At 45.8% G+C, this 15,769-nt stretch overlaps 3 protein-coding genes across 3 annotated transcripts in view; 2 read left to right on the forward strand and 1 right to left on the reverse strand.

Annotated features, from left to right (window-relative positions):
• The window catches only part of T265_11872 (hypothetical protein), a gene marked incomplete at both ends in the record, with an annotated part of 48,414 nt that extends 39,089 nt beyond the window's left edge, over nucleotides 1–9,325 (forward strand). The window contains one exon of the mRNA XM_009178675.1: nucleotides 9,113–9,325. Within this exon, the coding sequence (XP_009176939.1) occupies nucleotides 9,113–9,325 (213 nt within the window). The remainder of the gene's footprint in view (nucleotides 1–9,112) is intronic.
• T265_15582 (hypothetical protein) overlaps nucleotides 1–15,769 on the reverse strand; it is a gene marked incomplete at both ends in the record, with an annotated part of 98,134 nt that overhangs the window by 68,461 nt on the left and 13,904 nt on the right. Inside the window, 3 exons of the mRNA XM_009178674.1 lie at nucleotides 1,091–1,585; nucleotides 10,896–11,240; nucleotides 15,365–15,485. Of these exons, the coding sequence (XP_009176938.1) occupies nucleotides 1,091–1,585; nucleotides 10,896–11,240; nucleotides 15,365–15,485 (961 nt within the window). The remainder of the gene's footprint in view (nucleotides 1–1,090; nucleotides 1,586–10,895; nucleotides 11,241–15,364; nucleotides 15,486–15,769) is intronic.
• T265_11873 (hypothetical protein) overlaps nucleotides 14,969–15,769 on the forward strand; it is a gene marked incomplete at both ends in the record, with an annotated part of 8,199 nt that continues 7,398 nt past the window's right edge. Inside the window, one exon of the mRNA XM_009178676.1 lies at nucleotides 14,969–15,039. Coding sequence (XP_009176940.1) covers nucleotides 14,969–15,039 — 71 coding nt within the window. The remainder of the gene's footprint in view (nucleotides 15,040–15,769) is intronic.

The raw sequence follows: 15,769 nt of genomic DNA on the forward strand, positions 1-15,769 counted from the left end.
TTCGAACTGTTTCTATTAAAGTTAATTTATCGCCAGGGCGTAACACACTACTCATAAGATTGCTGAAAACTCTTCAATAGCCCACGACTGGTTTCACTCATCCTATTCGGACTCATCAGGCAGGCGCACTCTCCGAATTTCCGTCGACTTTATGTTCTAATTGAAACCGACTGGAACAAATTATGGTGGTCAATTGAAGCGGACCGTCAGAGATTCAGCTGGATTCTGTCAGAACCAAATTAGTGTGCAGATGAGTGTAATAAGTTGCGTTAACTTTTCGGTTTGTTGTGTCCAGCGGAGTTCGTCCCTTGACTTTCAATAGAGATCCACATAATCAATAAAGTTTCAAGTAAAGTTCATTTTGACGCGTGACACAACACACGAAGGCTTATCAGGACGGGAACCGGCAGTCAATTCGAAGATGTTCGAGGCGGGCCGTTGGGATGGCAGCCGGCAGTCCCTTTGAAGATGTTCGAGGCGGGCCGTTGGAATGGCAGTTCATTAAGTATTTTCACTCGGCAACATGGACGCAACTTTAAGTGCCTGGTAATAGGTACAAAACGCTTAGGGTGCAGATTGCAGGCAACTAGTTGTACGCGATCAGTTTTAGCCCGAAAAAACGGCGAGAAAAGGTTGGTTGCATGTAAAGTGATGATGATGATGATCGTTCAGCTGTAAAACTCTTTCGGTGTCTAGATGTCACGCCACCCGAAGGAGGCATGAGGGCTGGGATACTGTCAGGTTGCCCAAGCCTAGACAGGGGAGTCAAGAGGTCGGGTTCGAACCACGGACCTTCCGGTCGGTAACTTCGCGCTCCGCCCGCTGAGCCATCTATCTTCCTTTGCATAAAATTCGGAATGCAAATGAAGAAGTGGCTTAGTTAGGCGCGATGCGATCAAAACAAAAAGTGGATTGAAATTAGATTGAATGAACTGTCTAAGGACATGTATGATTGTAGATCTGGTTGGAAAAAACGGCCATGCTCCCCTCCGTCCCTTGAAAGCGCACTGATGATGGGGATGAAACTCATGCAAGCAAATTGTACAAACCAAAGATCATCAAACGAAACGATGAGGCTTCGAAAAGGTACCTTGAACAGCTTCTCGATCAAATGTGGCTTCTGCAACCAAAACATTGCCAACTCCAATATGGCTGGGTTGAAAGATACCGGTAAATCTTTCAGCTTTACGACCTGATCGGACGGTGCGTCCAGCCACAGCTTTACCAAAGCGACGTTGTCTTGTTCCACAGATGACTGTATAGCCTCCTGAATTAGCCGTTCTGCATATAACCGAGCTTCTGTGGCTTCTTGCCAGGCTAACTCGATCCGTTCCTCGTCGAATAAGGCGGACAGCGTACGCCTTAGCTGAAACATCCTCCCCTCGGGACCTCCGCCAATACCCTCACCACGAGGAAGTCTTTGACTCTTCTCTGGAACCGGGACACGTAGTCTAGTGACGGCGGACCCGAACGGAGTGACATTTTGAGTTCGGTTTTCCCCAACAGATGCACGACGAGTGGAATAAAGGGACGGGGAAGTGCCATAGGCACTGTTCAGTAACAATAGGGCGTGACGTGAGCGAAGCTAAAATGAAACGAAAGGTTAGGTGAAAATTGGTTTCATATGGATGATGCCATACAAGCTTATCAATCCCATATCCCAAGAAAGCGACCGCTGGTATACGCATTCCTGACTTGCTATGGTTTATTACAGCCAGGATAAGCCATGTGCCACCCAGTGCTAATGTATCAAGGATCGCATACAGAGTACTGAACTTCAGATGCATAAACTAGTGCATTGCATTTCCCAGACAATGAACCTATGCACACAGTTCAGCCATCACAAACCTGACCTGTTCATTAGGCGACCTTGTAGGGTTGATGAGACAATTTTGAACGGCACCGCTTAGGCGTCCGAGCATTCGGAGGACATTTGGGCCCAGAATCGTCACCACAACCTACAACAACAAATAACGACCGTAGCTTTCGAGAAATACACCCGTTTGCAAATCAATTTGGTTTTCACGAGAGACTCAACTCAATCTCTCGTTTATGATATTCTACAACTGAATTTGATGCGCCTACCTGATGAACCGGTCGTGGGCTGTCGAAGAGTTTTCAGCAACCTTGTGAGTAGTTTCCTTTATGAAAACAACCGTAGCTGTTGGGACCAGAGTTAAAGATGGGCCATCAAAACCTCACCGAGGAATAAGGGTTCTCAGTTGACCCATCTGGTTTCCTCGTCTTGTTTTAGGTGGCCCACAAGGGGTGAACAACTTACAAACAAATGGCTACCTAAAACCACAGATACGAGTTAACCTTTGGACAAAAGACAGAACAGCTGTCTCTTGAAGACACCAAAATCGAGGGGGTCTGAGTTGCTAACGACTAATCGGCAAAATAATACGTTCGGATGGAGACTTGAAATGCAAGAGACAAACTACAGGCATAGTAGGTGCTTCTGTGAACGGAGAACGAACTGATTATGAATAAGATATGTTTCAGATTCACCAAGCAACGCCTTTGCAGGATCACATGTAAGATAAAGACACAGGATGAGGAAGTATAAGGCACCACGACTGGCGATCTTCATACGAGGGAGTAGATTACAACGAGCACTAACGAGCACACGCTACAGGTGAGTTTGACAGTTACGTCTGAAAACAAATTTGTATTCGTCAAGCGCTTTCAGTTGCAGAATAATTTGGTTTTCACGGAAGACTCAACTAAATCCCAAATTCCAGGGTTAGAGACAATAATCCCAAAGCTAAGAATCCCGACGCCTGGAACGGAATAAAGCAATACAACATACCAAATGTATCGAAAACACGTAAACATGTTTGCCGGTAATCAATGTTTCTATGGCCAACATGTTCTAGGAAATAACTTCCTTAGGGAGTGCGAAACGGAAGAGCCCTGTGGTGCATTGTCCCTGCACATTGGAAAACTCATCTTGGGTGAGCTTTGATTGGATTGGTTGAAAACTTAGGCTCGAACACTCATGTAATCTAGCCGGCGGGACACTTAACCGTTTCACTACAGACTGAAGGAAACTAGGATGGATGAATTAAACTCACATGGTTATCCAGAGCTCACATACTTCGGGGGGAGGGGGGGCTCGTAGCTCTCACAGCCTACTACGGGTCACTATCTCTAGTACTTCCACAAGCCGACGGGCAGGATACCAAAGCTAGCCATCGTCGCCCAGTCCCACAGTGTTAGGAAGATGTAGTAAAACATGAAGGTGATAGTGACAAAGGAGAACAGGACGGATTACGGAAGCAACAAGAGCAGCTGGAATCAATCCGGTGATCACTGGATGCCACACCCAATTTGCCTTCATTTTCTACAAGGCAGTTTATAGTTTTAGATGGAGGACACAGAAGAAGAGTGGTCGATGGTGTCGGTGGACATGGAACTGTGCTGTATGTTTCATGTCAAATTTAGCAATTCTTAAATTCGAACAGACGAAAAATTCCCACCATCAAACATACGTAAATATCCCACCCTAGATCGAGAAATACATCACCAGCGAGTGGACGAGATCCCGTTCTGAAATTACCTCAGGGTCAGTGCAAGTATGATGCAAACTGTTGGAATAGGATCATCTCGTGGAAGCGTCAGGTAATCTCGGTCACGATAGAGTGCTTACGGAATGACGACTTAAAAACAATCGTTTAGCCTAGATGTCATGCCACCCGAATGAAGCACGAAAGCTGAGATATCACCAGGTCACCCAAGTCTAGACAGGAGCATTCCGAATGCTAGGCTCGAACCACGGACCTTCCGGTTAGTAAGCGAGATGGGCCAAGCGCGAATTTGCTGACCGGAAGGTCCGTGGTTCGAACCCGACCTCTGCCTCTTGACTTCCCCTGTCTAGGCTTGGGCGACCTGACAGTATCCCAGCCCTCGTGCCTCATTCGTGTGGCATGGCAGCTAGGCACCGAAAGGGAGCTACAACTGAACGGTTAGTAAGCTCGCACCTTAACCACTGAGCTGTTTCGAGCTCACCGACTGAAGGAACACAACAAGAAACTGGAAAACGACATTTCAATGCATCGTCCATTTCTCCGTAGAGGTAGACAATTATCGGTAACATGCCCGGGTGAGTAAGATAAATGCCCTGGTAGCAGACAACTCTGAGAACGAAGGAAGACAGGTTGCGTTGCCCACTTACGGCAACCACCTGAGAGGGATTCGATTTGCCTCAAAGTACTTCCAGAAGTGAAATTGCGCAGACATTAGTAGCAACGATATTCCTACGGAAAGCCCAAAGTAATGTGCACACCACAGAACAGTTGGAAGTTCAGGTGAATACCGACTGTTTGGACTCGGAATGGCATCCATCCGTTGGAAATCGAGGGATGAATCTCATGAGGGAAAGCACGTCAGTGGATGAAATCTCCAGTTCGTGGCACGATCATCCGGAAAAACCAGGGGAAATCGGAAAAATGCGCAGGACATGTCATCGATATACTATCAATATTGTGTAAACCAAACCCAAACAGTGCGAAAAAACTCCCAGCTGTGTCTCGTGGTCAACCGAAAGGACCGACAAGAAGGAAACTACATTGAAAGAAGCACTTGTTATTGTAAAAAAAACTGGCGGAGCATCACAGCAAAGACAGTTATTCAACCAGGCACTTCCCTCAGGGAATAGCAGGAAACGCGAAGATCAGAAAAGATCAACAAAGAAGGAAAGAAACTCAGTGAAAGGCAGGACAAGCGGAATCGGAAAGACAAATGTAGTCAACCAAAAAACCTTCATTTAACAATGCCGATTTATCGGCAACATAGTCCCAGACAATGCCAAAACGATGAAGATTGAGCTTCTCAGCAACACTGATCGAAGCCAGGGAAAATTCCAGAAGAACCCACAATCTGGAGTTGCATGCGTCAGTGGTCACTGAAACATGACAGAAAAGACAGTAACGTTGGAAGAAATCATTTAATAATCAAATATTTTTTCTACTAAGGATTGTATAGCTTCATGAGGCGGTGATAGAATATGAAATAAGTCCTCATTCCCAAATTACCACAGTAAAAGTTGTACACTTTGTGCGGAACAGCAATCCCCATACGGCTGGTGACGGCGTCGATTAAATACGTAATTTTGTGATAGTGTGTCAGGTGACTATTTCAACAGTGAAGAACAGTGAAGAACTCACTTTAGACGGTGTTAGTTGACAGTGACTGTGGCGGTCTGCTTCTATTATCACTGAAGTTCATCACACTCATGTCATTTGGGATTAAACGTAAATCGCTCCGTTTATAAATACCAGGTACAAAGGGGTGTTATTGAATAAGGAAGAAAGATAATCGATCAGCTGTAACATCCTTTCGGTGCCTAGCTACCATGCCACCCAAAGGGAACACGAGGGCTGAGATACTGCTAGACTGCACAAGCCTAGACAGGGAAGTCAAGAGGCAGAAGTCGGGCTCGAACCACAGACCTTCCGGTCAGTAAATTCGCGCTCTAACCACTTGGGCCATCTCGCCCTTCCGGGAACTTTCGGTCAGTAAATTAGCACCGTTATTGAATAGCCTGATCATGGAGGTAGCCGGAGGCCAATAACTCAACAGCAGGAACAGTGATTCCTTTGGAGAAGGAACGAGCAACAGAGAATCAGCTTATATTAATTGTATTCACTATCCAACTATTTTATTTACTAGTCCAAAACAGAACGGGTTATACCCATTAACGAACATTGGGTGAGGAGAAGACCCGTGTCTGACTTGGATTCACCGAACAGCTCAAATCGGAGGGGAACCATTTGGCCACAGATGGCTAACTGGCGTGAAACTTCTTCTACACACTTCAGCTACTGGCTTGTCAAGGGAATAAGAACCACATGTTTTGCACAGCGTCCTAATTTCGGAGCAGATTTATCATATTTCGTAGGTAGTGAGAATATTCTAGAGGTCGAGATCCGGATTTAACAAAGCAAGCGAGGTTAAACTTAAGAAATTCACGTTACCTATCATGCCTTAACACCTATGTTTGTTAGCTCTTTCTTCTCAAGCTTGTTGCGGGTACGAGTACCCGCAAAGGGGCTAGGGAACCTTTTTCAATAAAAACGCGGGGGTGAACATGGATTTTACGACGATAAAAATGTATTGCTACATGTCCAGCAGTCATGAATGCTTGGACCTCTAACCACAAACAACCAGCTGCACTGTGGTTGGAACTTCAGCGCACGCAGTGGTGAGAGTAAAAAGAGCCTTCATTGCTTCTGGTTAAACCTGCTTAAAACTTTGAGGTCCTCGCTGGACGGCCGTAAAGTGTTGTTGGTTTATTCACACAGCTGATCAACTAACGGTGACTTCTCGACCTAACCGCTGAGCTAACTCAACCGCAGTAGGGGCTGATACGATGTTACCTGGATTTGAGCACTTTCTCCAGATTATTATCCCAGTTGACACATGACCTTTTGAAGTCGCAGTTATATACATCGTTCAGCTGCAGCAAAGTGCAACAACGAACACATCTGAATCCGTAAAGATGATTGACTGACCTTTTGATGGTGGAAGTATGAGTCTCTGACTGTGCTCTCCAGTCCCATCATCTCCCAATATCCCCACGTCCAAAAACAAAGATATGGGGGACGATGGACGATCATCGTGTCCCGTAAAAATTCTCGTCAAATCACAGTCAGTGTGCACAAACGATGCAACCGAGATTTGTATGGCGCTTGTACGTGTTAGGTAACAAAGTCCGGGAGCAAAGCTGAATAGTTCACAGTGAAGTTTTTCCGAGAATCGTCTCGTGGGTCGGATCCACAGACAAGTCCCTGAGCCACTCTTCAGGTCAGGACATGCGTACTGGGTCGCCTGTGTATTGAAAAAAGGGAAAAGACATGATGAATTCGATGATAGAGCAACAGCTACACAACACCTATCGGATAAAAATGGATTACTAGACTAGGTGATTCGTGCTTCGAATCCAATTGCGGCCATTTAGCTGTTCCCGACTAATATGATGTGTCAACTATGTGATTCTATTCAGAATGTATCATGGCTATGCACGGCCAAAACTGATTTCTTGTTAAATTATCGTTGGTCGATGGGAATGCGCCTTGGTCATTGCATCAACCTACTTGCTAGGTAAAAATCCCATCTGGCAGGTTGTTTTGAACTTGGCAGGAACCAAAGACTTATATAAAGGAGATTGGAACATTTGTGGTACACGATACGCTAGCAATACAGTGATCCTATATGGCGGTATGACATGGCAGACAGTTGGACTGTTGAGCTACTTATTGGTTGTAAGTAGTGAACTGAATGTCCATGCTGCTCACAAGTGTTGAGGAAGAGGAGAGTGACTCCTTGTTACGTAGTACTGGTGTACCACTTGAAGGGTCAGCAATCAAGTCCCATTAACGGACACCACATAGGAATCCGCGCTATTGATCTGGGCTTTGTAGTGAGCGCTATGAATACGAGAAACTGCCGGATTTAGAGTCTGAAACTATCCCACTGAACGATCGGAGCAGGTTCCACCACTCGAACCCATGGTAACCTTATGCGGCTCGTCGGTTAGTCTGTTTGTTTAGTAGCATTCTTTCAAATTTGTCGGACACACTGATCAGTCGGCAAACCGACGGACAATAAAATGAGCTTATCACTGTGGTTATCAGAAAACTCGACGGTGCCAGTGATGACTTTACACGACCATTGTCCTACAGAGACACTGGATTGTACCGTGATGTGACGGTTTGTGCATCACCATAACCCAGTGAGCTATACTAGAGAGTGTACGCGTGGCACTCACAGAGCCTCTTGCACCAGGTCGGTCAATGGGTAAATGTCTGATTATCAGTTTCCTGCTTTATTTTGGGGGTTGGAACATAAATAGCCACTTGTCCCTTAAAAGAACGGGCTGCTTCGAAGGCTTTAAGCCGAACACCGCTGTCTTGCGGTCAAACTTTTGAGCCTAATGCTTGGGTTGGGGACCCTAATCGTCCTCCTGTCTATGTCCTGGCGCCCTGACAGTACCTCAGCCCACGTACAACCGTGAACTGCACACATAAATAATCTAATATCACACCGGCCGTCGCGTGGCGCCATCAGCCGAGTAGCCTTACTTTCTGCATACATCAGGGAGTATAGATGAAAACAGGCTACTGCTCACACCTCTATTTTTGCTCTTTCACATATTCGTTCTTTTCCTCGAATGTTTGTTGTGGGATAGCCCAAAATATCCCCTGCCTGTCCCATTTTTCTTTCCAGGATAAGGCTTACTGGGATACCGTGTCTATGCTTGGGCAACCTGGTAGTATCCCCCATGCTTCCTTCGGGTGGCATCGCAGATACGCACCAAAAGGGTGCTACAGCTGAACGATTTCTTATTGAGATATATTAATATGGCTGTACAGCAGTCAAACATCAGTTTTCTGATTGAACGTTCCTATCCATGACGATGATGACGTCGTATAGACCAAAACAAGGGAAACAGTTTCTGGCCATAGTACACCATACGGATGTGATCTGGACTGGCTATCAGCTGTTAGCTATCTAAGTCACCGATCTACCCGAAGCAGGCACCCGATTAGCCGTTTAAAAAACTGCGATGCGAGTGCTCTGAATTTGACAGCTCAAAGTGGACATTATTATACTCAGTTGCTAGATCATTCCCATTGGAGTCTGCAAGTGATAAACCTTAGCATTCCAGACATTAGGAGTGCCAGACCGAAAACGGCGTTACAAGTGACTTCTGTAACCATCACTGTGTAAACCGAACCTATTATTGGGTACCACTATAATGGGTGGTGCAAGTCACTGGGCTACCTTCCGCATATACTAAGGATTTCAACTGAGTTTAGTTGTGGTCGCAGGACTTGACAAATAAATAGTTCAGCTGTAACACCCTTTCGGTGCTTAGCCACCATGCCACGCCAGAAGGAAGCACCAGGGCTGGGATACTGCCAGGTTTCCCAAGCCTAGAAAGGGGAAGTCGAGGGGCAGAGGTCGAATTCGAACCACGGACCTTCCGGTCAGTAAATTCGCACTTTAACCACTGAGCCACCTGGCCCCCCGGACTTGACAGATACCGGCCACCTTTTTGGGGCAATCTAGTCATAGAAGTGCCACCCTTCGATCTGATGTTCCCTAGGTTATACCAGGCACATTCAAGCGTAAACCGTACGCGATATTGGGCATTTTATACGGGGGTCTATCCACGTGGTTTGGTATGACGCGCAAATCAAGAAACACGTGTCAGCAACAACAGAACACCAGCAACATGAGTGTGCGCACAACTTCGGGATCTTCCGTGGCCATGGCTAAGATCACCGTCACGTATGACCGGCTCGTGATAGGAGGGTAGTTGGATAGCATCTACTCTCGGCGGTTAAAGATCAGCCGGCTTATCCTCTGAACGGGTTTACAACAGAATGGGATACCTGAAGGAAGAGAGAGCACATCCATGTAGATGCATCACTGGGACAGATAAGCACGACAGCTAAAGTTCTGACGTACCCGAATACGATTTAAGCTTGTTTCATATTCCTTGGCGGAACCTAGATGTGCAGAGCAGTTGCGTCCCGTTGGAATGAGCTACATAGAGAAAACACGGAGAATCGGTTGAGAATAACAGTCTCAGGTACGGAGAAAGCATGAATACACGTCACGTGAACTACATTCAAAGGTACTGACCGAGAGGAAATTTATGATCACCGAAGTAGAAACAAGGCCTCCTCAAATTCGATAACAATACATGTGGGCGAAACTGACTCACAAAAATAGGAGCGAACCGTAGCCCATATTGTGGGTTCGGGGGAAATGTATCCACCCTAGATGACGTTTACCTTGTTTACTCACGTCAGCCAACTTGCCCTCAGACTAGACTCACACCATACCCAGGATTAACAATACGAAGTGTAACCCCAGCAGGATTTTCGAGTGGATCCAGTCCAGTTGGACACACGGTATGGTAAAACACTGCAAGCCGTTCGGCAAAGTGACGTAGGGGCCATAGGTACGGTCAGAGATTTTCGAGTAAATCCATGGTATGGTAAAACACACCAAGCAGATCGACGAAGTAACGTAGTGGCCATAGGTACGGCTCCTCTGGCGACAATCCGTGCAACCGTTGGGAGCAGTTTAATCCACACGATGCTGACTTGAACATTCATGTGAAAACCAGGAGCAGTTTAACCTACTTTATGCTGACTTGAACATTCATGTGAAAACCACTCAAATAAGTACATTAGACGACTGAGTAAAATGCAGTAATGAGGTCATGCCGGAACCGAAAGGAAGAGAGTCAAGCATGTACCACGTTAGGTAAGTCCCTTTCGAACGTTGTGAAGGTCGCACCACATTAAGCAGACACTTTTGAAGATTCATGTTAGGGTTCGCTTTATGGATGAGTCGATAAGGAAGAGGTTGGAAAAACACACTGCTCGATACCAGAGTGAACTGAAAATGAGGCATAGTCAACAATAGACTTTTTAGGTCAGAAAATTGATCCACGTAACCGCAGTCGGTTGAGTTATTTTTATTAAGGCGAGGAAAGATAGCATATCCGCTTGTGCTACCAAAAAAATGTTGGTCACCTGGCGTAAACACCTTGCGTCTTCACACAATTACCCCGTAGGACGGTACCCTCAGGCCATTTGGTAATACGATTAGTCGCACTGAGATTTTCACCTTAAACCTTCAGGAACGGAGTTCTAGACAGCGTGACTAGCAAGGCAACGCCCAAACCCACCACCACGTATATTCTCTTGATCGGGAGAATGCGGACAAGACGCAAACTATATCAAATATCTCTTGGTAACTGAGACGACAAGAATAGGGTCATACATCTGCGGATATAAACGTAGATCGGCTGCAAAAAAACGTCCGACTCTGAGGAATGATTGAACACAGCAAGAACAGTGAAAGGAACTTACGTTTTGACAACGCATGCTGCTGCCATACGCCTGTTTCCCATTGAGCAGCCCCTGTCCTGTACAACAATTTGTCCGCAAAATAACACCGGATGCTTTATCCTCCGAGGTTAAGACGCCTCCTGGAAGAGATAGGATTGTGGGTCGATACAGGGCATAGCAACCCTGAGATGCTCCGCGGATTCGGGTAAGCCACGGTTCTAGGAGAGACCAGAATTTCTCATCCGCCTCACTAATCAACTGATGAGCAGCTATTCGGTCACCAGTCGCTCTGGTTAGGTCACAATTTTCGAAAGGCCAACCAGGGGCAAATAGCGCTACCGAAAGCGGCCTTTGGGGTCGCTTAAGCTGGACAATGGGAATCAAAACAAAACACATGGTAAGGAGCTCAAGCAATGCGCAGTACAAAAGCTTATCAAAATACAAACGAAAAACATGCCTGCGGCACTCGGTTCCTCCACACGCAATCCTGTGACGATATCTTGTCCCAAAATGAACAGAGTTGACATCCATAATCATGATTTGACGCTTATCGCACGCTTCTTGAGGATAGCGGTTTAAAAAAACCAAGCGAATGTATTGATCACTTCTGAGGACGGTTTAATTTGCTGACTTTGGAAGAAGTGAGCCCAATGAAATTTATTATGAACTGTTTAAAAAGTGAAGGCTAGACCGCCACCTTTGGCAGGCCTGAAGACTTACCTTTTAAGATAACCTGTTCTGTCCAACTGTGGAGGTCTATTAACTGGAAGGTGATAAATTTATAGCCAAGCGCGAAGGCTCTGAGAAGCCAACTCAATGGCGTTAACAGGTACTGTCCATCAGGACAGAATGCCTGGAACCTAGAAGGACTAGGTTGGACAAGTCTGTAGAGTTGTTTTCATTGTTGGACATCGTTTCCAAACACCATCGCACCTCTGGTGTCAAACTAGTACAGCTGTCGCTGTCTGGACCTACCACAGTACTCATAACAAAAAAAACCGTCCAGCTGTAGCACCTTTTCGGTCCCTAGCTGCCATGCCACACGAAGGAGGCACGAGGGCTGGGATACTGCCAGGTTGCCCAAGCCTAGACAAGAGAAGTGAACGGGCAGAGGTCGGGTTCGAACCACGGACCTTCCGGTCAGTAAATTCGCGCTCTAACCACTTGGTCCTCCTTCTTGGAACAAGGTTGCTAGAAACTCCTCGAAAGCCCAAAACCGGTTTCGTCCTTCTTGGAACTCATCAGGTAGGCGCAGTTTTGACAGAAGACCCAACTGAATCTCTGGTTTCATGATGGTCGCTTGAGCTTTACGAAGTAGTGCAATCCGAATGATGACCAAAGCGTAAGTCCTTGCGGTTCCCCTACCACAAAATGATATATCTGAAACCAATAACTGGGTACAAAAATACCGCATGGGCTTTCATTCTGAAAGAGTTGTAACAGGTATGCAGGATATCGTCTGTTTTGGTTGTGGTCTTCAGGCGTAAATGCAAGTCAGTTCTAGTACGATTGACTGAGGTCAGTTCTCACCGTAATATACACTTGAAAACAGTATCGCCTTGGTTCAGTTTTACATCTGTGAGCAGTTTACGTGAGTACATTGGTTCGGGTCGGGGAAGCATTATGGCTACGGTTATTGTGGAATAAAGGGAACACAGAGGAATATTTTGGAAAACACAATAGACAAAGTAAAAAGGACGGCGGATTATTGAAGATGAACAAACGACGTGATACAACAAACACATCGTGGTGAGTTTTTTGATATCTCAAACGCGCAGACGATATGAGTTGGTGGAACTGAAGCCATTTGTGATGTTTTTCAAGCACCGTCTCCAGGTCATGTGATGTCCAGCTTGTATTGGAACCTGTATCAACAAACACACGGCACGGCGAGACAATCTATCACCTGGCATAGGGACCACACGGTCAAGGCGGCGTAATTCTCATCAATTGGTCAAGCAGATGATTTGTTCCAAGGCGGCGTAATTGATGCAATTGAATTAACTCATCAATTGGTCAAGCAGATGATTTGTTGAGAAAAACCATTCATCCTACATCAGTATTGCTGATTCCATGATCACATGATACAAAATGTGCAACACATCTAAAGCACCTTGTCGTCAACAGACAGCATCAAGGCTTTACAACCGTAAAGCCAAAAAACCGGATGTGCTAACGCGTTATAGATCATGACTCTTACCGACAGATTAATGTCACGTTGACATCAGAGGTGCCTCAGTTGAAAAAAAGCAAAAAATTGCGAGTAGTACATTACAAATATATACATGTATCGCGATATGTCGAATATCGTAGCGACTGAAACATGAGGCGGCCTGGTGCAGCACATTCAGTTGCCTGAAAACATCACAAACGATAGGTTCAGCTGGGTTCCAGGTGAGTCTGTCGAAAAACCAAATTAGTTTGCAAATGAGTGTATATTCGCTAATTCCGTGCAATTTGGTTTCAAGTAGAACATGAGGTTGACGGAAACTCGGGGACTGCGCCTACCTGATGAGCCCGAACTGGAAGGGCGAAACCGGTCGTGGGCTGTCGACGGATTTTCAGCAACCTTACGAGTAGTACATTACAAAATCAGAACGAGTTTTGGCGTTTCTAGCATTCGCTTCGTTGGCAATGTTGCTGTCCACTAAAATAGGTGGATCAGCCCACTATCTCTAGTGGCTCTAATGTCATGGCCAGCTCTGGTGGTTCACTCAACCAATCTTGCGAAATAGCACTTTGCACTTGGAAGAACTAATTTGCGCGACTTCTCCGGAGAAAAAGCTCACGCCGGAGGTGGAAGACACAGCGAACATTTCTTGAACAGGTAATGTTCGATGAAAAAGTCAAAGTGAAAACTAGCAGCCTCGACAAACACTACTTTTGAGGATCAGCGCTCCGTGGACTTTCATGCACCCACGGGTGCTGGAATATAAGGGGTGGATAGCTAAGGCGAAATCATTGAGTACATATTTGAAGGACAAACCGCCACAAATCAACGCAATCGAGTGAGTCCAACATGATATTTAGACCTAAAAAAGTAACCATTGTCGATCCTTTATGTGTGCGGTGGTGTTCGAGAAACTCCCGCAAGATAGAGATGTGGTCAATGCATCCACCATCTGGCAATCTTGTTGAAAAATATCCACTACTCTAATTGGATTTTCGAGGAAAAAATTTAACAAGTCATTGATTAGTCATCATAACACAAACTAAACAGAACTATGGCTCTGGTGCCCTTCTCAAGATAACTGTAGTACAACACACAGCCAGTTCAGAGAATAAATCACACTTTCCGAGGCAAACGATCACAAAACACGTAAGGAATATTTCTGGAATGAAGGAATACATTATCAAGACTGTTAGCGTAGACTGGCTTCACTTAGATCACGAACTCTCCACTAAAAGTTTCCGAATCTCCGCATACTACCAACCAACCATAATTGGCTCATGGGATGGATGAAATTCATCCAATGAGCGAGACTTGCATCTGGGAGATCGTCACTTCAGAAGCCAGTCAACACGTGTGACCACGTGATTTGGATCCTCTGAATGAAGGATGAACGATGCTATAGCCTGCCTAAGTACGGTCTAACCACTTTCTGCTGTTCAGCCGCTCGTGTCCGGACAGTGGAGTATTCGAACTGCTGGCAGGTTCGAGACTCTCCGGAGTTTCGTGAGATGCGCACTGCTGATGAGTCCCATTAAAGATGAAACAGCTGTACAGTGCTTCCCAGCTTGTCATCATGGAATGCCCTTACATACAAGGCGAAATTCCCATTATTGGTTTTTATCTATTCTTTGCATGATAGTCAAACAGATGTTTTTTAATACGGTTGGACCCAGCACTGTAGGTTTATACTAGACGATTTTAGACCGTATCCTAGACACTACGATAGAAGGAGAAGGAGTGATATAGACAGTGGTTAGAGCGCGAACTTACCGACCGAGAGGTCCATGGTTCGAACCCGACCCCCGCCTCTCGAATTCCCCTGTCTGGGCTTCGGCAACCTGGCAGTATCCCAGCCCTCGTGCATCCTTTGGGTAGCATGGCAATTAGGCACCGAGAGGGTGCTACATTAAACAATTTTTAAATGAGTCATCCACTGAGCTCAGAAATACATAGCACCGTCAGGTTTCTCGCATCCTTCCCCATTGAGCGCATGTAGTTCCAGCTTCTCCTTGGCAATTTGTGAAAAAAAGTATAAAAAACTCGTAAAATTTTATCATTATATCCCGATTATAGGGTAGTCCCACCCAAGTAGTTAGACATCTGTCTGTCCTCCGTGACATTCTTCATAAATATCGCGTGATAAATTCAGTTGCGATCGGAACCATTTGGAATCAGACGTGGTAATTTTTTTCCGGTGCTCTGTTGTTCACGATAGAAAATGTGCTGCAGCTTCGAGAAACATTGTAGCTGATGCATCAAAGTTTGGCGTACATAAAAAAAATCACCAAAGGCGGAAAAAGGAAAGGGGTTAACTCACCATTGCTTCCAAGATAAGCTGAAGAGCAACGTTCGTGTTCCAGCCACCCCCACCCGGACAGCCCCGGCCAAAACAATCGACTCCAACAAACACACGAGATGATGTCTCGGCATCCTGAGCTCTGTGAGAACAAGGCAAGGAGAGGAGAAGTTAACTGAGGCTCATATTTTCAGCCACTTATGCCAGATTATCTGCATTTGAGTGATTCACGGTTGTACGTGGGCTGGAATACTTCCAAGGCACCCGGACCAATGCAACAGGATCGTTCAGCCGTAGCATCATTTTCAGCCATGCCAGATTATCTGCATTTGAGTGATTCACGGTTGTACGTGGGCTGGAATACTTCCAAGGCACTCGGACCAATGCAACAAACAGGTTCAGCCGTAGCATTCTTTCGGTGCCTAG

Source organism: Opisthorchis viverrini, assembly GCF_000715545.1.
Source record: "Opisthorchis viverrini unplaced genomic scaffold opera_v5_629, whole genome shotgun sequence".
NCBI lineage: Eukaryota > Metazoa > Platyhelminthes > Trematoda > Opisthorchiida > Opisthorchiidae > Opisthorchis > Opisthorchis viverrini.